This window comes from Rhea pennata, chromosome 1, assembly GCF_028389875.1.
Source record: "Rhea pennata isolate bPtePen1 chromosome 1, bPtePen1.pri, whole genome shotgun sequence".
NCBI classification, from domain to species: domain Eukaryota; kingdom Metazoa; phylum Chordata; class Aves; order Rheiformes; family Rheidae; genus Rhea; species Rhea pennata.
The window spans coordinates 159,860,014-159,886,274 of NC_084663.1; the positions used below are offsets into that span (position 1 = coordinate 159,860,014).

Sequence of the window (26,261 nt, forward strand, 5' to 3'; positions counted from 1 at the left end):
CGCATGTCTCAGTCTAAACAATGATCTTATAGCAGGTTCTGTATTTAACAAAAAGCTACAACAGAGTGGAACCAAAGGATGGCAATTCATGATGAACTATGTCACTAAGCACATAAGCTATTTTTGCACCCTTTATTATGACATATCTTCACTGTAGCTATAATAAGTTAGAACTCACTACTGAAATGACTCATTCATCTGACATTCACGATTCTAAGTGCAACTCTGTAGAATTGTCTAACTGGCTACCCTTCAGTTCTCTTCTTCAGTAAATATTATTCATTAATTATTTTTATGGCGAGTCATTGTTTTAAAGTTCTTTTCAATTCTTGGTCAAAAATTGGTACATTATAATCAGTTTGTCTTAATGGAAATAATAACGTCTTTAAAGGCTAAAGGCTAGTAAAAAGGAGTTTTAATGTTCACCTTATTCAGAGAGTTTAGCTTGTTTCGTAATATTTAAAAATTAAAATTTGTTTCTCACATCCTTTTGTTTTTTGTTAAGATATCTTTCATGCCTTCTTTTAACCTGTGGCAGTAACTTGTCTTTTCTTTTCTCAAAGACAGCCCTGTAAATATTCTAAGGCCCAGGCTGCTGTCAGGAAATCACTTAGCTTCTTCATAACAAAACAGAAAGAATAAAAAACAGAAAAGCACAGAACTCATTTCTTTGCAAAAATACTTCCTCACTGAGATTACCATATAATCATTTTTCACAAGTAGAGACCAAGGGGTCTGAAGTAAAATGATGACTATACAAAAGGAGTATATTCATTAGCCCAAGAGAAGCAGTAAGAATAAAAGAGGAAATTTTAAAAGAAATCTGTATTAAAAATTCTTGTTAAAGTCAGCAAAACTAAGAAAACTAAGAAAAGTTCTAATTTCTTAGTTCTCTAGTGAAGCAACCACCTTAGTTCTTACTTCATTGAAACGTACTGTCTTCTCTCTCATACTTACCTGCTTTTTAAAGTCCTAAAAACTGTGCCTTCTCAGAAAACCACTGAACTAACTCAACCAACTTCTATTATTTAGGCAAATCAAGAGGGGCTACCCTCTTCCCTCTTTTTCTTAGCAGAGCAATCATATACATTCTTTGTTTTACAAAAAGACATGACTTACACGCTCCAACTGTTTCGAGGAATTTGTCACCCTACTTTTTCTCTTTCCCCCAATCCTATTCAAATAATTAGCTGTCCTATACCTTACCATTAGAATCAAGGTAGTTTACTCTATGATGGAGAGAGATATTTTATCATCCCTATGAAAGCATACCTGATCCTCAAAAAAAAAAGTTTTTAGTAATCCATGCTCATAGAAGAGCTGCTATGAATACAGACAATTGATGTTTTTAAAATGTAGTGACTACTTCAATACTCTGTTTTTCTTCAGATCAAGTAACATGGGGCACCACCAACAGTAAGCCAAGTTACAAACAATAGCAAAATTATCATTTGTTTGGAATTGTTTGGCACAGATACTAACAATAAACTGCAGGATTTCCTTCTGAATTCCAACGGGATTTCCACTTCCCTGCCTTCCTTTACTAAGCCTGAACTTGAGGAACAAACAAAGCGTTGCTACTTCCTCAAAGAGGAAGGGATTGGAAAAAACCCAAGCTGCCACTAAAGACAGAAAGAAAAACTGATGATCCCCATAATGATTATACAGTCTTATACAAGTTAAAAAATACAACCGGAAGGTTGTATTTTCAGGCTAAGTTAAAAAAAGGTTTTTTTTTTTAAAAAAAAGAGGCCTCTTATTCCCACTACCAGGGAAGAAGGTATCACTTGTTTCCATGAAATTAATTTAATCACAAAACTTCTAGAACATGAATACCCACTCCTCAAAAAAAGTTTCAATATGAAAGTTGTTGCTATTACACCCAATTTTTACAGAGACATAGCAGACAAATAGAATAAAACCAATCAGAATGGGAGAGGATTTAAAGAAATACAGGGTTAGTTTTTAATTATTGTATAATACAAGCATAAAGACTGTAAAGCTAGAGGAAGAATGACTAACCTTGTCAGCAGTCTTTGCTCTCTTTCCACCACTAGGTGTCTTCTCATTCTCCACTTTTACAAATTAAATGCAGACTACCCAAAGTAAGGGTTACCTTGCTCATTCTCAGAATTTTATCTTATCATTCAAAAAAGAAATGTAAGAGGGGAGACCTGTTGCAGGATATGTAATGTAATTATGTTTGTATAACAAAATTCACAGTTCTACAGTTACAAGAACAATAAAAGCTTACACATCATGAGATGATGCAATTCTATGGGAAAGTCAAAATGTTCTTCACTATTTATAATCAGCTTTCCTGCACAATTGGCTAAGTAGTGCAGGTGAATAAAAGTCTATCTTCCGAGACCCAATTGTACCGGTTTTATTGTTGTCCCAAAGATCTATTGCAATACTAGTTAGAGATCCATAGATGGCAGCATTGATGCAGTACTTAGTCTTCATCGCAGTACAGATCAAAATTCACTTCACATAACTATTTGAACTCCTCTACTAAAGAGAACTTTTATCACTGAAGACTAAACCCAAATTTGAAATGTACAAAGCAACACATGTCTTAGAGTCAGATAAGATAAGCATCTCATCAGGAACTGTTGACAGCAAAGAGAGGCTAGATCCAACGCCTATACTAAAAGATGCTAGGTCAAGCACCCAGCAGTAGCTGGGAAGGTTTACACATTATCATCTTGGACATGAACTACATCATCTGAACATTCAGTAGTGAGTATAGTGAGCTACAGGCTGCCAGTGTATTTCCTATGGTAACTACCACATACTGTCACAATTGAAAGAAGAAAAAAATACAAAAATGTCTCACTTCCCTCTACCTTTACCTCTCTGCTACTGCACTTTGTTTACAATAGATCTTTGCACTCCCTCCCATTTCTGCTGCATTCCTGTTTGGGTAAGTGCTAGAAGTTTGGTGGCCCACATCACCACACAGTACAGGGCTCAGTTACAGGCAATGTCCAGATGTTCTGGGACAAAAATAAAATTGTATTACTGCCTAGTATGAGTTCGAGGTATAGGATGAAAATGTTTGGACAATGGCAACTAAAAAAGTGCCAGTTTGGCTTCACAAGCTCATCCTGTCTAAACTGATCTCTGCCAAGACCAAGTCTACCTAAAGAAATCACTACTTAAAATATCAAACTTCAAATCCATGTCCTGCCTTATTCTGCTATGTGTGAAAGAAGCCTCTTGTCAAGGTAAAGCTCAGGGGTTTCAGTTCCTTCCCTTTATTTTTTTCCCTGTAGTTCAATGAGGTGTTCAGAAAAAAATAAAAGAGTTCTCTCATATGACCAACCTCACTAATTACATTGGAATATAATGAAAAAGGCATTAAGGACCTTTATTTCGTGCTTTTTAAGACAAAAGGTAAGTGCATTTCAAATAGCAGAAAGGAATGGCGCACAGAATCAACCTTCACTATGTATTTGGGTAGTACAGTTCCTTCGTTTTCTCCCCCACCACATAGTAGTGGCAATAAAAAAGGTGATGACAGAACAGCACATCTGCATGTTAGGAGTGAAGAAAAGACAGTGACTTCTTGGGGAAAACACTATCATCGGTTGGCAGCCAGCTCTGCAGTCTTCCTTTGGCAATTCACAGCATCAGCTGGACTCGTCCCAGTGTTCAGGTGCCTGCTCCATGCACTGAGCACGCTCACGGTCAGCTTTTCCTTCACAAACGGCGCTGAGCACACATACCAAAGCAAGCCCACTCTGCAGAGATCCTAACCAACCAGAGCCACTGCTGTGTGGCAGGAACTGAGGTGCTTTGTGTGTCCAAATTGTTTACGCCAGCCCATTTACCATCTTGAATACTCTCTCATGTCAGCTCAACCCCACCGCAGCATATCAAGTTTCACTTTACTGTGTCCATTAATCTGTGCCTGAGACAGATGGCACAGATAGAGCACTTTGAGACTGTCACTTCATCAAAGGAAGCTACCTGTTAGTATCATTTGCGGGGTGCCTGGAATGCTGCACGGACTAAGGAGCCCTTGAATTTAAAGAGCAGTGCTTTTTCTCATAATTCAAATAGTTGCATGGCTCAGTCTGTGACTTCACACAGGTACTTTTGACTAAATACTTTACAGAAATGATAAAACATTTGTAGCAGTTTTTATTATGCAACTTCTGTTTATATAAACTTAAGTTAGTAACAGAACACAAAGATTGTCCAAGCTCCAAAACCCTGAAAGAGTTAGAACAATTTTCCCTACTTCTGCACTAATCATCAAAAGAATATGACTATAAGCAACACTGAATAAAGAAGTCTCTCTTGAAACATCAGCTTGATCCTTGGGAGGCATATGAAGTTTCAGAAAGGTACTCCTACACACTAAGGTCTTTTAAGAGCAGTTTAATAATATAAGATAACGTACTTAGTCAGGAAATAATATCTGAAAAAGCTCTCCTAGACATTTCCAATCTGGAACAACTAACTCATTGCATAGCTCCAGATATGTATACAGATTAAAAGAGCTGAATATTCACACACACTTTAAATAACTATGAAATATTTGTCAAGAGAAATCTACTTTTTGGCAAAAGCAGCTGCTTCCCAACCCAACAGAGCACAAGTGAAAAGTAGGAGAACAGACTCAACATTTTAAGTAATCTGCCAAAGGCAATATGAATTAATAAACATGAATGGAGCTGTTCTGGCATTTGCCATGAGCTTAAATGTGACCACATATATTGAGAGATTGCTGCTGTGTAACACAACTGTCTGTAGCCTACGCCTCTGCTTTCAGACATCTTAAGAGATGTAACTTTCATTTCAGTTTGGTTTTGAAGTACTGCTTCTCTCAAAAGGCTGACAATGCTGAACAGAAGAACTACAGGTCAAATGCACTGTATTTTTAGGGTAGTTAATGACACAGTACGTGTAAAGGCTGCCACAAGAGAAGGAAAAAAGGAAGAAAAATGGAATGTCAATTTAATCATTGATTTTTCTCTTGAAGGAAAACCAAGAAATCTTTGCTCAAACTGTACCAAATTCTAACTAAACATACTGAGAACGCAAAATGTGACAGTAACTAGAATATGTTAGGTCAGGCTGCAGCCCTCAGATTGCTTGTTTCCCATTCCATCAGCTCTGCTGCATACAGCATTTATATTCACTCACATGCCAAGGAGTGAGAGAGGAAGAACAGCTACATCATGGTGCAGCCTCTATGAATATGCCATATGCCAAGTTGGACACACCTGCACTCAGAACCACTATAGTTTTTAATCAGTAGTATGCTTTTAACCTTCACTGCTGTTCAATATGATATGGGAATAGAAAACGTGACACAATTTCATTAAGAATTGTAACCTAAAAATGCACATGAACTCACCCACAACAGCAAACTGGTAAGTTAACAGACATGTGGGAGACAGCTGCTTCCTATACCACAGGTGCACTGAACTGTGCAGAAAGCTTCAGTTCTCCTTTCTTTCCCATAAGTCCAAATGATGGAAAGTTTAGAGGAAAAAGGAGAAAACAAGTTAAAGACTATTTCTTACCAAGCTGAGGCAAAGGATAATCCCTCTGTCCCTCCAAGTGGAGAACTTTTCTCTATTAGCTGGATAAAGCTTGTATCATGTGGTAAGTAGACAGGCAAAGCACTTTTCTATACCATAAGGAAACCCATGAAAAAGAGAAACCAAGCACTACATTGCTACTGTAAAAGCGACAGCATAAAGACAATCCCTCAGTACTTTAACTTCATAACTTGCAATGATGTGAATGTAAGTTTCTTTTAAGGCTTACCACCAGTTAGTGAAGAAATAGTAATAGACTGCTTGTGCATTCTGCCTTATCCTCAAACATGAAATACATTGGCTTAGTTTTGAACTACTCAAAAGTGGCTTTAACATACCATAACACAACTAAGATAATTTTTTCCTCCCTTAACTTCAAAATAGAAAAAAAAAAATCCCAAATGAAACCGAGCATTTATTTCAGCAGAAAGCAGAAGCTAGAGAGGTAAGAGTACTCACCCTTCTGAAGGAAACCACTCATCTCTAGCTGATAATACAGTACAGCGAGAGAAGAAATCAAAAATAAAATCAGGTGCTTCCTATGACAAACACTGAAGTGTCAGGGGAATACAGTATGATATGTCCATCAATCTGCCTTCTCAAACTACAGTTAGTGTGGCTTTTTACTACAGAGCTGACTTGGGTGCTCGTGTCCAAATGCTGATCACCCAGCATCTGCAGCCACCCAGAACACGCAGACAAAGAGTACACGCTTGCAGGTGCTGCAAACACCTCTCTTCAGTAAGCCCTCAGCAAATGCAGCAGCCCTTCCAAGCTCAGCGGGAAGGCCTTCAAGCCTGTCAGCAGTCAAGTGGTTTTGCCTGCCTCTTCTCTGCAAAGCAGACTGAAAAGCCTGAGTGAAAGCAGAACATAGGTTGTAATTTATATGCTACGACAAACCAGCTCGCCAGATAAAATACCACTAAACTGAGTGGTTTACATAGGTGAATAACAACAACCAAGTTAGAAGCTTGATTTAATTCCAGTTACCTTCACAAAACATTGTAGAGTTGTCAGCCACATCCGTCAAACAAAATTAAAGGCATCTCTAAAATAACCCTCCCTCAATAAATAGAAAGCCAAGAGAGAATTTACAGCACACAGCTCTTCCAATCCCAGCCTCAGAATGTGGCTACTTTCCACCTAAATCCAGAATTAATTCTACACTCTCTCTTCAGCTAAGGCAGACACTCTCTAACCGTCTGCTTGTTTAGGTACATTCATTGGATAATTCAGGCTGGAAGGGAGCTCAGGAGTTCTCTAGATTATTTACCTCAAAATGTTCTTGTCTAGGAGAGTAGGAAAGTCTAGTTATTCTCTTTCAGGGGCTGTACATAGACAGACAGACAGACATGCTCTTAAATCCTTAAAAACATTGAAAAGTCAGTTCAATGAGCTTGAAACAGTTTGAGTGACTCATCCTACTGGCACAGTCTCAAGTTGTTATGCTAATGATAAAAACCACCCTATAGTTTTCAACACCAGTCAGTTCTTCAGAGGTTTTTAATAAAACATATCCTTTTAACATACTCATTAATCCTAAAGCAGTAAACATTTTTTTCAATAAAACCTGCATAAGTACTTATTCTAGAAGACAGAATTATTTCTATTTCTGAAGGATGAACTGGGTAGGATTTAGAGCTTACTGTATTTAAGAGATCCTTGGAATGACCACAAAATTAGTTTGTTATTAGTTCACATGAGCAGGAAAGTCCAAATATTTAATGACATTGCTAATACACAGTATTAGGTTCCTCCCCGTGACTACTTAACCTATCACAGTGACTTACATAAATATTTATGCATTACCACAACCTATTTCGCAGATATAAATAAAAGAACTCCAGGAGAAAGGGTATTTTTCACAAAAGTTACCTTTACCTTTAAGTGAGGATCAACCACCTACATTACTTTTACAGTCAATGAAGAAAGATGTCTCAGGAAAAACTCAGATGATTCTGGCTACATCTGGACTGCATGATTTTGTTGCTTCTGGCACATGTACACCCTGGCCAATTCTTGCTTGCCTGTCAGGAGGAAGCTTAAGATACATTACCATCCCCTTTTGTCCACGCACATTTGCTTTTGCTTCCTTTGGGGGGGAAAAAAAATGAGGCAACAAGAGGCAACAAGCTCTCCATAGTGTGCTTCGAGGTCTGACAATCAGAGAACCAGAGCTGCAGAGCACACTACAGAGAATTTGTAATCATCTCTTTCTCTGAATGATTCTTTCAAAGGCTGTATCTTTTTTTTTCCAGTTTCTAGAAAAAAGCTTAGGAAATTAGCCCTTAGCTTTTGTGAAAATTCCCACCACATCGTCAGGTCTCCACAGTGACATATTTTAAAAATTTTAATTTAATAAAGCCTGAAATCTCTTTTTTTATAGCATTTTTCTGCAAAAGTGCTAAATAGACACATTATTATTTTAGATAGCAAATAAAATATAGGTATACTGCTACTGTGTTAGCAAAATGCCATAGGTACAGACCTAAGCAAAGCAACGTATTCAAATGAATCAAACTTCTCATTTCAAATATTACTATCACTTTCAGGCTTCCTACTGTTCAAGGCATACAAACAAAATTGGGGATTTCCACAAAAAACAGACTACATTCTAAAGAGAATAATACATTTAAACGATGCTTATTAGAAACTACTGTGTAATCAAGATGTGTATTCTTGTAGATGCCTTTGTTTGTAAACATAAGTTGAAAACATGCTTTTATTATACCACAAATATTTAAATATGTCTTCTATAAAGACATACAGTGCAACAACCCATATGGACCACACTGGAAACATTTACAAAAGCACCTGTTGAAAGAGAGTAGAACTATCAACTCACAGACATTACAAGTTAACTTGTATGTATGAGAAACATTAACAAAATACTTTTAATGTATAGCCAATAAAAGAGCCTAGAACTAGCTATATTGCGTCATTGTTTCCTGCCTATGAAGAAAAGCTGCTATTTTAGCATAGCGAAGCTGAGCAGAGAAGAGGAAGTCTAAACCTTCTGCAGATTTGAGGCTATGAAATGAACACCTCTGAAGAAACTTTATAGTGCACAAAAGGTGAGTAACAATCCATTATTTTATACTAATACAGTAGTAACTTATATGTCCATATATGTTGCTAAGATAGACTTCTCTCTGCAGAAGATGAATGCAGGTTTATATTCTAGGACTAATACCAGTAAATGTAATTCTTTAATGCACTTAATACCTTCATAGTATCTGCAACACACTATAAATAACATTTAAAGCAAAATGATTGTGTTTTCAAAAAACATAGTCTCATAAGCATTTTTGTTCAGTATTTTAACAATAAATTTAAAAATATGTAGTAGCTAAAAGCACTGATAAGTAGGTTATCATTAAAAGGAAATTATTTGCTTTCATTAAACTAAAAATACAAGATAAATACTCTTGCTTGCTCTCTCTGTAGTCCACTGAAGACCACATCCTCTGCAGGGAAATCTGAGAAAGCGTAAGAGATGGCCAAAAAGGAAAAGGGCTGGGGGGGGGGGAGGGGCGGGGAGGAAATCACAAAAGAAAGTAAAAAAAAAAAAAAAAAAAAAAGTGTTCCCTAACTCATAGGCAAAACTTAGATGGTCTTTAAAATTCACATTAGATAAACAAGGCCTTAGTCCAAATTTCCAAATTTATGTTTGTCCCAGGTGATGACACACATGGACCAGTATCAGGGCAACGCTTCAAAATCAGCGAAGGAAGACATTCGGAAACAAGTGGCCCAAATGCTTTTCAGAAAGCACTTTTATCAATATAAATAAGTACTATTCCCATTTTGAAATATAGCAAATACATCTTTCAGCTTTTTTTTAGAATTCTTTACACAATTGGCTATTTCAGAGGCTATTTCTTCTCAAAAGAAACTGATATTTGCCACTGTCAAACCAGGATACTAGATTAATAAACAGTGGTTCAATCTACTATGGAAGTTCCTACACTTCCAAATAAAATGCATGGTAAACACTTCAATGAATGCATAAAACAGATGTGCAGTAAGCAAAAGCACTTGTTTTTTAATTAATTTTTCTGCTTTGAGGGATCATGTGCACAGGTACTATGTATTCTCTGCTCTTGAGAAAGTTTTGGTGCCTAACTGAGGCTGTGACTTTAACTGACTGTTTGTCACAAGTGGGAGGATTAGATGAAGAAAGAAATAACTAGACTTTCCTCCTCCTCTTCAAAAAATTGCCACGGGGTTGGGTAAAAGGCCAAACAAGAGGAACCCTGCCATGCAAAAAAGTCGTGACAATGTGTTAAAACCAAGAACCAGGAAGCTGGGAGTGGGATGAATTAACCAAAGCACCTAGGCAACCACCAGGTGAAGTCTGCCATCTTCAGGCGGCTCCAGAGGAAACTAAAGGAAACCCTCCTGCTCTCATTAGCAGAGTCTGCTCACAAAATTTCCAATTTCCAACTCTTAAAAACAAAAATCTGAGAGAAGCTGGGAGCAGCAGGCTCATGCAATGTCCGTAAGTGCTTCGACCAAAAATACTGTTCCGCTAGGCCCTGCTATGAGACTGTATTCTGTTCTATCTTTTTACCTTTTTAAATAGGAAGTCTATACATTTATTAATCTTATTCACATGTCATGTGGCTCCCCCGAATCACTGGGAATAAATGCTACATTAGAATCTAAGTAGCTATTAGAATAGTTTTAAAATGTCTTTTATGAGCAACAGCACGCGTCTACTCTTTTGGGAGGAACAGTTTCCTACACAGATAAAAGGCAATGTAAATACTGCATTTCACACATCCAAATATCACTACATGCCATGCTCACTTCTTTTCTTAATTAGTTTTAGTCATCATATTTTCCAACAAGCTCTACTTCAAGAAATATATACATTTTTTAGAAAGTCATCCTCTTACTTCAATTACAAAAATAGCTGTTTCAACCCAATTTTCAGCTATTGTGGCAAATTCACAATACTTGGTCAGTCTTAACTTCCTCATTTCTTATTTAGAAAATCTCTTAAGTAACTCAAAAGATTTCACTAAAACCAGCTTACAAATACTGTTTCCTGCAAGTCTGACAGCACATGTACTTTCTTCAGGGCACAGATTATATTTGTAAATAAACCAAGCAAGTACATTTTGACAACCAAACAAAACAATCGCATTATTAAATCACATCCTATGAAAATCTTCTTTTGTGATTTTAAAGAAAGTTTCAAGTTTTTATTTGGGAATAATTTTTTGTACTTTTATTTACTTTCAGGTTATTTATAGGATATGAAAACTATTCATAAACTCAAGTAAAGTATGACGCCTGCAAATCAGCACCCTGAAGAATACAGGATCTCATCATTAGTCTTCTACAGTTTTGTATTCACTGTGGGATTGCTAGTGAATGCCACTGCACTATGGGTTTTCAGCTGCACTACCAAGAAGAGAACAACTATAACTGTGTATATGATGAATGTGGCTTTAGTTGACTTAATTTTTATATTTTCCTTGCCTTTTCGGGTAATCTACCACGGGAAAGAAATATGGCCTTTTGGAGATGCATTCTGTCGGATTATCAGTGCCCTCACTGTTTTTTATCCAGCAATTGCTCTCTGGTTGCTTACTTTTATAAGTGTAGACAGATTTATGGCTATTGTCCAGCCCAAACATGTCAAAGAACTAAAAAATACAAAAAAAGCTCTGTTGGCTTGCACTTTAATCTGGGTAATGACCCTTGCCACAACTTCCCCACTGCTGTTCTTATCTTCAGATCCAGATAAAGCCTCCAATTTTACCACCTGCGTTAAGATGCTTGATATCATCCACTTAAAGGAAGTGAATACCTTAAACTTTTCTCGTTTGATCTTTTTCTTCCTAATTCCTTTGTTTATCATGATCGGGTGTTACCTAGTGATTATTTACAATTTTATCCGTGGCAAAACTTCCAAACTGAAGCCTAAGGCCAAGGAGAGATCCATTAGAATTATTCTTACTTTAATTGCTCAAGTACTCTTCTGCTTTGTACCCTTCCACATTTGCTTCACCTTCCTGATGCTGCGGGATGAAGATACAACTTACAACCCCTGGGCAGCCTTTACCACCTTTCTCATGAATCTCAGCACATGCTTGGATGTTATATTGTATTATATTGTTTCTAAGCAATTTCAGGCTAGAGTCATCAGCGTAATCCTTTATCGAAATTACCTTCGAAGTGTGCGCAGGAAGAGTTTTCGAACTGGAAGTGTAAGATCAATCAGTAATTTGAACAGTGAAATGATATAAAAGAAAAAAAAAATGTCAGGGGAATTTTATGATGTGAACAAGTGATTCTTCTTCCTCTAAATTCTAGCATTTTGACTACACTGAACAGTGTTCTGCAGCCAGAAGTAACAGATATATTAGTTGTACTGTAATTATGAGTCAAACAGGATAATAATTGCACTTCCTCGTATTTGCTTAACAGTTTTTGTAAATCTGAAATGAACTAAAACTTAGTATCAGTGTTCAGCTGTCCTATACTGTCCTCTCTAAAAACTGTTAATATTGCAGGATATGAGAAAGTGACTATTAGTATAATAAAGCACAGAAGAAATGAAGAATTTTAATACAACATAACATATATTATTTTTTTATATACAAGTGTACCTGAAACTACTATATATTATACACTTAAAGTCAGCTTCATTCTCCCCAAATCAATGTTATCAGTATGACTTAAGAGAAAGCATACACAGGGGACATTTATAATTCGTTTACCTAAGAACTTCTTTGACGCCAGTTTCTTTGTAACTGACAGCATTCTGCAATCACAGATAAAAATGCCATCAAAAAGTATAAAAGTTAACCTGTTCATTAGTTTTCTGTGTGTGTGTGCGCGCACACATTATACCCTATTCTCACACAAAGTATCTTTTTACAGGTTTGAAAATACTGAATTTGGCCAAACACGCTAGCAGCTTAGGCCCCAGCAACAGCCTTCAAAGTAGCAAACATCAAAAATAACTGCAGTATTACTCAAGCTTTCAACTCTTTTTGAATACACACATACTACAAGAAATATAACTACCTTTATAATGTCAAACATATGGGGTTTCTTTTCCTTACTAAATCAACCTTTAGCTACTTTCAAGAGACACACTAAAGAAGCTGAAACCAGAAACCCTCGTATGGTACTCAGTATTAAAAAACCTAGCTCCAAGAGCTTTTATTATTACTTCAGAGCATGCAACATATGGAAACTCAGGTCTACATTGAGGCTGATTTCACTTGTCAGAAGCTTAACCACAAAGGCTCTGCAAGCTCTACAGCTGTACTGTAACACATGCATCTCTTACTATTAAATGCAGAAATCTCAAAAATAGGCTACATGAAATCAAACCACTGAATACCTTAAAGCTTCAAATGAAATGAAAACATGAAATGTAGTAACTTTCTCTAGCACTCAATTTCTGCAACACAAACATAAGAAATACTAATATTAAATGCATATAACTGTACATGCATTTGAAAGTGAACATCAATATATGGCTTATAGTTAACTTTGTCATTTAGGAAAGAAATCAGCACCAAAGTTGAGGTTTATTGAACTGAAAAAAACCAAATATAGCAATATCCTGCAGCACACTGCAAGCCACATTTCAATCATACCAGCAGTGGAACTGGGACTAACAGAATGAAAAGTAACCATTATATGGATAAATTATTAATAAATTAACATAGATCACAACCAGGAAATGAATGTTCTGAAATGTAATAGATATGCCACAACATTTACACAGTGGTGCAAAAGAGGATTAAATTTAATTTGAACTGACATTAGGAAAATTTTCCTCATTAAAATCTGCACAAAACAATCCTTTGAATCTACATCCAAAATTACCAGAACTGAACCACCCATTAAGAGCTACTTACAAACCAGAAGGCAAGCTGCTGATGGTGAAGCCAAATATATACTGAGCAAGTTCCACAAGGAGGAGGTCAAACAAAGCTGAGAGCATCCAGGCACCCAGCAAAAATGACTGCAAACAAAAAAAAAAAAAAAAAAAAAAAAAAAAAAAATACAACCCAAACAGGTCAGTTAAATTTGAATGAATTCAACTGTTTAAAATTAAGGTTTTAATATACCTCTCTCTCAAAAAAAGAAATTCCACTCTACTTGTTCAATTAAATCAAATGTAGTTTTTAGTACTGTACAATTCCACACATAAATGTTTAGATACTGATGAAAAAAAAAAAAAACTTAGATGGGTTATCAAAATTAAATTCTATGGGTCTGATAACTTTCAGTTGATAATACTGCAAACATCACTGAGAGTAATCCACTGCTTTGGAAAAAAATATCAATAAAAATTTTGATTTATAGAAATAAATTAACTTTAAAACCCTTTAAAATATATTTCCACAAAAGAAGTTAGTAATAAAGTTCAATCCAAGACTAGAAGACATAAAGAGGTGCAGAAAATAGTTTCTATTAAAAAAAAAATGTAATTGGAACTTACTGAAAATTTTCTGCTGCCGTATCTTCTTTCAAATATTCTAAAGTTATAGATGAGCAGACTGCTGCAGAATGTGTCTTTCAGATCAAGACATACTGTTCTCCCAAATACAAGTCTCCAAATCTAGAAGGTTAAAGATTGTCATATTAAGTCTCTCTTCCCTCACAGAGGCTCTTCACAGAATTTGTGCCAAGAACAAACGTAACATTGAAGAAAGATAACAGAAATACAGTAGAACATTTAAGCAGAAAAATAAAGACAACAATGTTCAGCAGTATAGTTCAAGAAGTCTGTTTAAAAATAAAATTTTTCTAGGAAGAGGTCTATTTCTTAAAATACACTTACAATTTAAATGAAGTCTAATCCATTTTTATGGCCCTTGTTCACATTTACAAATAAAATCAGAAATCACAACCCTAGCAAATCACAGAATCATAGAGTTATTTATTTTTGAAGTGACCAGGAGAAATCATCTAGTCCAATTTAACGCTAAAAGCAGGTATAGTCAGATCAGCTTGCTCAGGGACTCGTCCCATTGTGTCTTGAACACCTCCAAAAATGGAGAACCTCCCTGGGCAACCCGTTTCAATGTTTTATCACCTTCATGGTTTACAAAAACAAACAAGCAAGCAAGCAAGCAAACCAAGCTGAAAACCACACATATATCTAATTGGAATTTTTCATGCTCCAATTTGTTTCAATTGCCTCTTGTCCTATTGTCCACCTCCAAGAATCTGGCTCCAGCTTCTCTCTGTCGCTGTAGATAGCTAACCTGTAGCAGCAAAAAGGTGTTTCCTCTTTGCCTTCTCTACTCCAGGCTGAATAGATCCTGTTCTCTTGGTCCTTACTTGATGTCACGTGCTGCAGCCCTCTGATCACCCTGTGGATTTGCTCTAATGTGTCCATGTTGTTCTTGTACTGAGGTGCCCAGAATGGGACACAGTACTCTAAATAACGTCTTACAAGTGCCAAATAGATGGGAAGTATCACTTGCCTGGACCTGCTGGCCACACACCAACTAATACAGCTCAGAAGGCTGTTGGTCTTCTTGGCTACAAGAGCCTTTTTCCAGTCACCAGGTACTTCCACCAATTTCCATGATCTTTTGAAGATGTTATGAAGAGGCCTCACAATTACATTTCCAGTTCCTTTTGTGCCATCAGAGCCATCTGGTCTCTCCGAATTGCATATGGCGAGGTGGCATAAAAGATCCCTGACCATCTTCCCCTATGAATCAGTATTGCTTCAGTCCCACAGATTCTGGTAGGAGGCTCAGAGCCCTTGAAAACCTGGGGTAAAATCTTACCACTGCAAACTGATGCAAAAAGGGCACTGAATACTTCAGTCCTTTCCATGTCCTTTTCCACTACATACTCTCCCCACTGAGCAACGGATTCACATTACCCTCACCCTTCCTTTTGCTGCAGATGCATTTACAGAAAACTTCCTTGCTGCCTTTAATCTCCCTTGCTAGTTTTCAGCTCAGCTAACTTTCCTAAATCACAGCCTGCTAAGCATTCTCCACTCTCTGAACCTTAAATCTTTCAAGATCCGTGAGCATCAACTGGTATTTCTGCATTTAACTTTACTGGAATACAAAACAACTGAATACATCTACAGTAAAAAGTGGGACCTCACAGTTCTAGCTGTCACATGTCAATGTGCCCAGTAGCTTGAGGACAACCTCTCCTAAAGCCCAAGCTGTCAGGGCTGTGATCTTACAGCTCAACATTTGGTGACACATATTAATTGAATAGCACTTCCATAGACTATGTCAGGCTTCCAAACCTAATTTACTTCATCTAGCCTAAAAAATACATAGGGCTGAAGAAATTAAGATCTTGATTACTTTACACACTGTTTCTTTACTATTCTTAAGAGTCCCCATTATGGCAACAAAGATCTTTTCATTTGCTACAATAAATATTTTGCCTTTCAAATCAAAAGCATTCTACAACTGCATACTTTATTTCATATCTGCTGCACCAGCTTTAACAAGTGTTAATACCCAAAATGCCTGTTCTGCCCCTGAAAAATTTCTCTTCCATTAAACTCCTCCTTCCAGATGAATTTACTCCTAAACAACTTTTCTTAAAGTGGTCTCACTTTAATATTAGCATCAGGCAGGAATTAAATCATTTACTGTCCCTGATCTGGGAGATACACAATTATGAAGTATATACCTTAGTCCAAAAAGCTAAGACAAAAAGGGTAAAAACAATTTCAGGAAAGTATATTAAAGAAAAAAAAGAAAAAAAAAAAGGAATTCCCCGAAACATCACATAAAAGCATCACAGCTTCTACAGCTACCTCCAAATGGCAATATTTAAGACCTAATAGAAAAAGATGATTTCTTTCAAAAAGATACACCTACCCCTACTCCTAGTTTTCAGCAGATCAGACAAATGGAAAGATGGAACTCTTAAAGATAAGCTTAGAAAAAAAAACTTTCTATTTAAACTCTGATTATTCTGCCAGACCTTTTACCCTCCCTTCCCAAATATTTTGTTGTAACACTTTTAAGAGATAGATATTCATTTATGTCTTTTTTTTTTGCTGCAGAACCCCAGCAAGACACTTTGAAAACATGAATGGTGCTCTTAGACATTGCATTCTCATTGAAATACAGCTATTGTTCTTGACAAGAAAGAGCATAGCGAGAACTACAGCACAAAGAATCACTAGTTTCCCTGTCTGGCCCCTGTGAAAAATAAACTAATGGTGAAGTGGGAAAAAACAAAAGCATGAGCAAGTAGCAACTGCAGGGGACTGTATTGTTCTGAACCTCTCTGGACCTCTGAAAAACCTGCAGCCACAGTAGGAGTCAGGACTACTCAAAAATAATCAGGAAGAATGGATCTAGATATAAGCAAAATATATACATACATATATGCAAGGCCATCTCATATATATATATATATATATATATATATATATATATATATATATATATATATATATGAGATGGCCTTGCATTTTTCAGGGCTTCATAAAAACTGATCTGTAACATAATTATCTTTTACAGCCTAAAGGCTACAGTCAGCATCCTCAAAGACATTCAGCTGACTAAATACTTTTTTGAACCCAACTATAAAACCTTTGGGGAAAGATAATTACAGAGGCATTTGCTGACCCTTCTCTGGAGCAATAGTATGCTGCTTTCAAAGAACAGAAAAAAATTAAAAACAACAACAACCCCCCCAAAATGTAACTAGCTGTTTCTAAATGCAGACTTTTGACAATTAGAATTGGTATCACAGAATTCCTTAATTTAGCAGAGAGTAAAATCTCTGCTAGTGAAAGGTGTAGTACCTCAAAAGATGAAAGTACTCTGGTTTCAGCTGGGAATAAGCTACAAATGTTTAATAAGATAATTAACTAATTCAGCAGACTATTGAGGAACATGACAAATTCTCCAAATTAGAGTCTTCAAATTAGAAGCAGCAGGTAAATTTTAGTTTCCCATAATACCCTGAAGTAGAAGTTAAAGAGCAAAATTCATGGGCTGTTTTTAAAAGAAATCATGATCAGAGTAACTGTTCACAGATAGCCCTTTTCATCCTCAAAAACTGAGCACAATAATGACATTCATATCAAAATATTTATATTATTACATAAATTAATTCACACTTTATTTACAGCGAGTTTCCCATCTGTCAGTGGCTTGAAGGAGAGATGATACAAAACCAACCATTTCCCAGACAACAGAAAGAAGTGAAAGCTGACAGTTTCAGATCAGTTTTTCTCATTTCAGCCAAAAAGTGGGTAATAGCCTGTTACACACAGTGGCCCACTAGGGTAACATGGTAAAAGGTAAAACACAAGTTAATCTAAGACGATGAACAAAGGGAAAGAAACAGAGGAGAAACGGAAGGGGGCGGGGGGAATGACACAGAAGAAAGTATTTTGCAATCTCTTTTCACACAAAATTAACTGACACTTACCTGAAAATCCTCTTTTATACCTTGTAGGTTATATGCAAAGAACTTCTGATAATGTTGGAAGAGTAGAGCCAATAGAATCGAGATGGCACTTGGGACTAATAACAGACTCTTTGACAAAGGTGCTTTATCTTAAAGACAGAAAATAAAATAAATGTGATTTTAGAGAAAAATATCTCTCATATTTAAAAAGCGACACATTTAGACAAGTGATTGGAACATTTAACAATGGCATCACTTTTTTTTTTTTTAATCTCAACAACTTCCCTTCCAAATAGGAAAAAAACTGAAGAAAGTCTTTGATAGTTGAACATTAATCGGATATTCTGTTTCCAGCATTCTCTCATGGAATTAACTGTCTAGCTAGAATTAAAACAAAGCTCTCTCTACCTATGGAGGTCATGCAAGAACTCCTACACAAGACACCACATTTCAGGGGGAAAAAAAAAACAATATTTTCTTGCTTGCAAAATATACATGCAAATCCATTTACATCACTTGCTTTAGGAATTACGATTAACTTCTATTCTGGAATCTGTGAATCGGGAACCACCTGAAAAAATGTCCAGATAACTAACTTTTCACAATGCTCAGATCCACCACTCAAGAAAGATATGCTGAAGTCAGTTTATATGACATCCATACGCACGAATGACAGACATCCAACAATGATTATAATTATTAAGGAAGAAATTAATTAAAATTGGGAAGTTTGTGAAATCAGAATTTCTCTCCCCCTAATAGCACGACTTTCAAGCAGGACACTCAGAAGCAAGCAAGCAGAGAATCTTCGCAATACACGTTTACTAAAAACTGTCTAGTGGAATATCTAGGACAAAACACCCAATAATTCATCCCAAGTTGTGTTGGTGTAGCTGCTGCAACAGAACAGAAACTCTTGCCCAACAATTCAAGCCAACACAGAAACCGAAATAAGTCTGTGACATTTCTCCTCTTTACACATGCACTTTAATCACATTTTACTTCCTTCCCAAACATCCCAGTTATAGCATGCATGTATTGATTTATGGACTACTCCTCTTTTGCAGGACATTATCATGAAATTATTTTTAGATAACAAAAGGAATGATACAACTAATTTAAAACTAATAATAAGAAGTAAAGCATAGACACACAGGAAAAACAACGGCATAAAAAGTAGTGTAATACAGCAAACATTTGTTATGCATCCAGATAAACTAACCATCATAAATGATCCAGTCTACAACATCTGCCGCACACTAGAAGAATGAACTACTGTAAAAGGAATATGGTAATAGGCACCAAAGCCAAGATTTTACCATGGCACAATCCCATTGCCAGTAAAAATATAGCAGTGCTTTATGTAATTTAAGGACAAACTTTGTTCAAGTATTAACCGATGACTTCAAAAAGAGCATTCATAGAAGTGTTAGATAGTCCCAGTTCACATCATCTTGAAGTCTTCACCTTGAAGTCATGAATTTTCTGTTCACCATACTGGATTAGTGAAGAAAATGTCTTTTCCTACGTGCAGCGTACCATCAACTTAAACTTAAAACTATCCTTTCAGTTCCTAACCATACCTTTAAGTTCATTATTCACAGATTCATTTTCTTTACTCCATTAAAATAATCAATGCCTTTGAAGAACTGTCCTTTCTGTTATAGATACTGGAGAGTGACTTGGGTCACAAAGGCTGATATTACTCTGCTACCCATAAGCCTTAGTTTTATCATTAGTGTGGTAATATCATGAGGGCAGCAAGCCTAGTTGAGTGTTTTTAATGTAAGAAAACTATCATCCTTACGATCTAATCTCTTTGCCTGGATTTTTGCTCCCCCAAAATACACTCCATGGTCTTGAGACATCCATTATTTTAATTTTTCACTCCTCTGATTTAGTTTGATGCCTTAAAAATCATCATTAGAGTAAGGTAAAACACTGAAGGTGGTGGGGGGAAGACAATTACAGATGCCCAAAAGTTGCTGTGCACACAATACATGCAAACATCCACTTAAAAGCTCAGCCAGAGCTCCTTTAGTTAACTTGAGCTCGTAGCAGCAGACATCATTTACCTGAACACTTTTGAACTGAACCATGCTTTGCATTATCAAAAACTTGCATTATTGCAATTGTTTTTGCAAGTATTTACTCTTCAGATGAAATATTAAGTCTTCTTTATAGAAAAATTGTGTGTTAGAGTAAGATTAAAAAAAAAAAAAGCCTATACAATATCTGTAATAGAAACAAAAATGCTCCTGAAAGCAACAGCAATGGATTAGCAAATTTAGTAATACTAGGGCTCAAATCATAAAAGTCAAACTTAAACTACTGAGCTTAAGTGGTATGACATCTCAGTGCTACTTATGCCATTTTAGAAATTTTTCTATTTAATCGTCCTGTATTGTTAAATAGCAGTAAGACAGTCACCTGACACAGCATTCAATAGTTCTTCTTTCCAAATTATTTAAGTGACAAAAAAGTAATAAGCAGGTAAAGATAAAAGTACAGCACTAAAATCACCTCAGTGCAAGCTTCATGTCATACAGGAAATCTAAAACATTAATTTTAACATGGAAAATGTCAGTTCTATAACCACGATATAATTGATACTCAGAAGTAAAGCCTAAATCAGAATAGGACTAGTCACAACAGTAGGTATCTCTGAAATGAAGTTTGATAAAACTTGTAAAACTTGTACCTTACTTAAATATATTTACATTAAATACATTTACAATTTTTCACAAGTTTAAACAAACTTTCCAAGGACTCATTAGTCCTATGACAATCTGCACTTAAGGATGAAGTCACCACAAAAAAGTGACAACTGAAATACTAGATTTCCCACTGTGACTATTTATTTCTATACGTGCTTTATATCTGTCTTTAGATTTCACTGTAATTTCCATATCATTAGATCATTCTCACTTTATAGTTAGCACACACTTAAAGTATATTATCATAAATTAACTCCTGATTTGATTGTGTTCAAAAATAACCAACCAATAAAACCACACCTGTTTTCTCCAAAATGTGTAAACACACACATTTTTATTAAGATCCCCGTTTTAGCTTTCAGCTTAAGACACTTTAAGCCTTATCATAGAGGAAACGTGTTTTATTTTTTTAAGTATGTCACTAAGTGAAAAACCACAAAAGCAACTAACCCATTAACGTGACAGGCACCCACAGGGAACATTTCATCAATAATAGAAACTTTTACTCTCAACGTTCTCAAAACATCATCATGGTTTGTAACACTGTTCTTGTCCAGTAAGCTGAAGATAAGATAAACTCTTCCACATAAACAATTTACACATCTCCTTAAATGTTTTACCCAGTGATTCAGTGTACAGGGTAGTAGTTTGCTTTACTATTCAACAGCACATAGGTCCTTATGAAGTGAGGTCACCAGTAAAGGAGCAGTTCGCCGCCGCTACAGAATGCCATCAGTCTCAACCAGTCACACCGAAAATTACTATCAATTTCAGCTATAACAATCATGCCTCTGACATCTGACTCAAATGCCTTACTATGTATGTGAAGATAAAATTTTAAACCTGAAATTCCAGCCTGCAACATTATAGGTTGGTAATTCAGCTTTCTGTCTCATATCTAGGTACCAGGGATTATAGTCAACACTAAAACAAACACATGCATGGAGAAAAAACACAATGTCTCTATGCCATGTAAAGAAAGTAGAATGAAAGAATAAACTCTCATTCTCATACTGAAGAGCTAAGATAAATGAAAAACTATCTTCAAAGACCATGGAATACATTTGCACTCCCGAAGTATCTCTTAAGTGACAATTCTTGCAAACACCAGACAATAATAATACTGTTGCCGCAACTTGCATATTGAGATCTCATCTATGTGAACAGAATAATTTTGAAATAGGCAGCAAAATATGTCAACGCTATGATGACCATGCAAACAACTAGCTTTCACCACAGATCATTGCTTCCACCTGGGGCACTGGAGAAGTTCTCCCCAAAATAACCCTCATAACCTCACAGGCAAGTGTTCCAGTCTTTGTGATACCATTAAGCAGTGTGAGACTCATCCTAGAACAAGATGTAAACCAAAAAACAATGGTAGATCTCCACAATCCACCCCTGCACTCATTTACAAATCCCATGAATTCTCTTATTCCACAGCCTACCACTTTTTTGGCCAGCAGCACCACTTTCAAAGGGCAGAGAGCTCATTACAAAACAGATGTCTCTCACTAGCAGGGGCAGAGGCTTATGGTCCAGAAGTACAAGTAGCTGCAGCTTCAAAATCCACCACTGCATTAATGAGAAGAATACGGAAGTTGTGGCAGCAGCAACAGCTACAGTTTTAGAAATAATTTCCTGTTGCCTGGCTGTTCAACACTCACAGTGAGCCAAGACAGTCAGCGGAATGACAAGGCTGCCTCCTCCAACACTAACCTACTGTTTCAGAAGGGCTTTTCAGGGAGCAGCTTTACACCTTGGACTGATATTCGACTTGTCAGAGTTCCCCATTGCAGGTGCCAGTTGATGAGCAGTGACTGCAGAATCTTCAATCACCTCAGGGCATTTTCCTGGAGATCCCGGCTGAGCTTACACCAGAGCCACAGACAAAACACATCAGTGTGACGGCTTTTTTTCCCCCCAGTGCCACCTGTGTACTTCCCAAACCCAGATGTTAGAGGCAAATACACCACTTTCATACAGGCAAATTAAGTGCTAGAGGCTATATAATGGGGTGAAATACGGAGGAACCTATTCTATTAATTGTGATTCACAAGATCTGTTCATCTTTAAGCAGTAGCACATGCCCATTTGGATATACCCTACTCCCCAAATGCACTAGTGGAATGCATATTTTTGGTTCTTTTGTTTTTCCTGCATTAAGCTTTCACATATTTATCTACTATACTCCAAAGCCTGGTTGAGAACCTGCAGCAGGTTCTCTAGCATACAGTAATCTTTCAAAATGGTTAGTTTTCAGAAACTCTTGCCTATTTTTTTCCTCCAGATGCAAGTTTACCAGTACATCAAACAAATAGTATTAATGGCATGAATATTTCCTCTCATATACTTGGAAATCTTTACTGGAATGGTTCATGAAACTCTCTGTCAGATACTCAATCTGAAAAGAACTTTAAGTATTTCCTAGATGCCAAGGTGCGTTTTTGGGTGACTGGAGCAATCTTACTAGATCTGAGGAATAAGACTTGTGTTTGATTATAGCTATGCACTGACTTCTGAACAGTAACAAAACAAGTTAAAGCATGCCATCAAGGATGACAAGAGATACAGACATGTGTAACACCATTTGAGGAATCTCGAAGATGCCTACTCTGAGGAAGGAACTTAACTAAATGGTGCTGTAAGACCCTGTATCAAGGAAGGTGCTTCCATCATGGCCTTTTTACTGAGGGAGAAGAGCACGCAATCTATTACAAGGAGATAAGGATTCCATATAATGAACTGTGGGGTTTGTTAAGTATGTCTCATGCTTTTCTCAGTTCAGAACAGTGTTCACCACAGCACATGGACATCAAAAGCTATGTATGTCTACTCAGAAGATTGTGAATTTTAACTGATGTGCACATCCTGAGTTTTTTCATAAGTTAGCGCCTGCTTTGCATAGTTTCCTTGGTTTTAACAGTATCAGACTACATTTTCACCTTAAGAATTATGGTCTATGTTACCACCTATCCATATGAGAAATCAGAAAAGTAGTTTATTTTTTGAATTTTTACAGTTCACTTTAAAAGAGAAAATACAGTTCTTTCAAAATAGGTAGCACTGCATTCTCATGTAGTGCTCTATTAGAGCATTTTTATGCTCAAATGAAATACAGTTTACTGTGCCATCAATGCTGTTTTGCAATATTCTATTCCCTTTTATATAGACAAAAATAGTCTGGAACTTAGACCATGTCTCTGCCTGTGTCCTGCTAGAAAGGTTTAACAGATTGAATTCTTTCAAATCAGGCACTTCAGGAGTTTTGTTAATAAACTGATACAAAAAGAATTTCATAGGAATTCAGAAAAAAAAAAAAAAAAAAGAAATTTCACTAAGTGGTCTTATTTTGTTTCTTACATCAATAGCTGCCGATCAGTAAAGAGTAACTCTACATAAGCTTAGTAAACCGCTCAGCAAACACAAATCTACCTTAAAAAAATATCCTAAGATATATTTTCTTTTTCAATCTGATAAAACTGGAAGTTCTCAGTAGAGTAACAGAAACACTCATAAATTGAACAAGTTTGAGGAGTAAATTGTCTTAATCCAGAGAACAAGAAAGGTGAACAAGAAAGAAAGGAGTATTCTTCCAACTGCAACTAGCAATCGTCATTTCAGCACAAGAGATGATACCACACAAGGAAGGAGGAAAAGCGACATTCAGAGGAGTTCCCACACATCAACAGAAACAGATGACCGCTGCATAACTCTCTGTATGAACAAAGACTATATAATGCAAAAAGCCTTGCTGTTCTCTTCATCCAGAACATAAAATGAAGCTTCCAGCTTCATATCACATTATCTCTGAGGTAAAACTTTACATGATATGAATGCATGCCTTTTGTTCCAAAGCAACGTGTTCTACTACGAATATTTCAGAAAAATCCTCCAATAATAGAGGAGCCAAGTAGCATGCAATCCCCTTAAAAATATCCCAGCAGTTTGCATTAAACTCTTAAGACAGCATCAAGTTGAAATATCAATATTCAATTCAACATAGTGTAAACATTTACATGATAATTTCATAAGGAGTTAGGAAAGCATAGTAAGAGAAATGCTGTCCTACAACAAAAATTATAGTTAAATTATTTAACTTTTTTTTAATCCTCCTTCATAATTAAACTTTGGAAAAGGTTTACAATATTACAGTTAAGCACAGATGATTTTTCACTCCTTATTCACTGCAAGTTACACACCATTCCCATGGTCCCGAAGCAGAGATTAAACTAACCACCACAGGACTGGTCATCTTTGAGAAAGAGGCAGCAGTAAAAGACTCTGAAAAAAGTCTGTTTTTCTTGCACCACCTCAAGACAAGAACTCTTAAACACATTCCATTTCTGAAAGAGATTCAGTGCAAAAATACCACCACAACAAATTAGCACAAAAAACAAAATCACATGATACACATGCCACAGAACCTTAGTTTTAAATGGAAATCTTTCTGCTGAAAACAAAGGAACCACAGACTGAAGAACTACACTCTGCATGAAAATCCCTGTTCAACTCTGCTGAATAATGCAATGTGCTACTCAAAGCACCAGAAGCTCCCACTTCAAAAAAAAAATGCCATCCATATATTGGATCAATGAAATACTCTACAACCTAGGTAGAAATTACACAACAAGCAGTTTGAACTGGAAATTATTTAAGAGTTGACTAGTGATTTTCAGAATTTGGTCAATATAGTGCAAGTATGTTTTTCTATTATTTCCCCCCTTTAAAAAAAGATGCGATACAAACTGATCTCGCAAAAATACTGAAGTCACAGCTGTCAGAAATTCTTACATGGTTAAATGAAATACCGTGAATCATGTGACTCTGTGCTGGCCTAGACATAGCGAACAGACACAGAAAGGAGATACAGGCATATTTAGACTGTCATTTCACAGCTTACTTTGGTGGCTGATGATTATGATGCTTGCAAGTGAACACAGTAATAACAGTATCACTGCAGGAACGCCTATGAACTTAACACCAAAGCTGAGAGCTGAATGATGTTAGTACATAGGCTTAACATCACAAGAGGAATCTGGGCAACGCTTCTGGTCAAGATCCTATGCCTCCCAAGACCAAAGGATTTTAGTCCTGCAGAGGAAACACATTTGGCAGGAATAAACTCAGTAAGAAAAACAACTGAGATTTTTAAATCCATTTTTAAAAGATGCTGACATGACTAACCTAACCAATTGCCTATACATCTGTTCTTTAAGAAGGTGCTGGCTTTAGCCTAGGAGCCTTTAGCCTACTTCACAAAGTAAAAGCCAGAGACTATAAAAGAGTGAGGAGCTACTAAAAAAGGGAAATTCTTTGTTTTTAAAAGGAACATTTGAAAAGAAAGTGAAACAGGTTGAAGTTAACAGAAACACCCATCTAGCTGAATAGCCTCTTCCTCCTTCCAACCACAGGGCATATTACTGTACTACTTTTAGTACGTGCTATCAGAAGTGTCAGGTATGACTACATCATAGTGCTGTGTGGAGATCCCCAAGCTAGCTCCAAATGAGCTAGCTCTGCAGCAGAAGCAGAATGGCCACAGTTTTGTGGCATGCAGTGCCTGGGTTAATTGAACTGATGTGGCTAC

The 26,261-nt window shown here is 36.4% G+C and overlaps 2 protein-coding genes across 2 annotated transcripts in view; one reads left to right on the forward strand and one right to left on the reverse strand.

Annotated features, from left to right (window-relative positions):
- Nucleotides 1–26,261, reverse strand: part of UBAC2 (UBA domain containing 2) — a 102,305-nt gene that overhangs the window by 70,157 nt on the left and 5,887 nt on the right. Inside the window, exons 2-4 of the mRNA XM_062575762.1 lie at nt 17,976–18,103; nt 14,035–14,154; nt 13,448–13,554 (exon numbers count right to left, since the gene is read on the reverse strand). Of these exons, the coding sequence (XP_062431746.1) occupies nt 13,448–13,554; nt 14,035–14,154; nt 17,976–18,103 (355 nt within the window). The remainder of the gene's footprint in view (nt 1–13,447; nt 13,555–14,034; nt 14,155–17,975; nt 18,104–26,261) is intronic.
- GPR18 (G protein-coupled receptor 18) lies at nt 10,847–11,818 on the forward strand. Its single transcript, XM_062575748.1, has one exon. It carries the CDS (start codon nt 10,853–10,855, stop codon nt 11,816–11,818), a length of 966 nt encoding a protein of 321 aa, XP_062431732.1. The 5' UTR covers nt 10,847–10,852.

Coding starts and splice junctions, on each gene's coding strand:
- GPR18 (XM_062575748.1), top strand. CDS start 10,853: ATGACGCCTGCAAATCAGCACCCTGAAGAATACAGGATCTCATCATTA.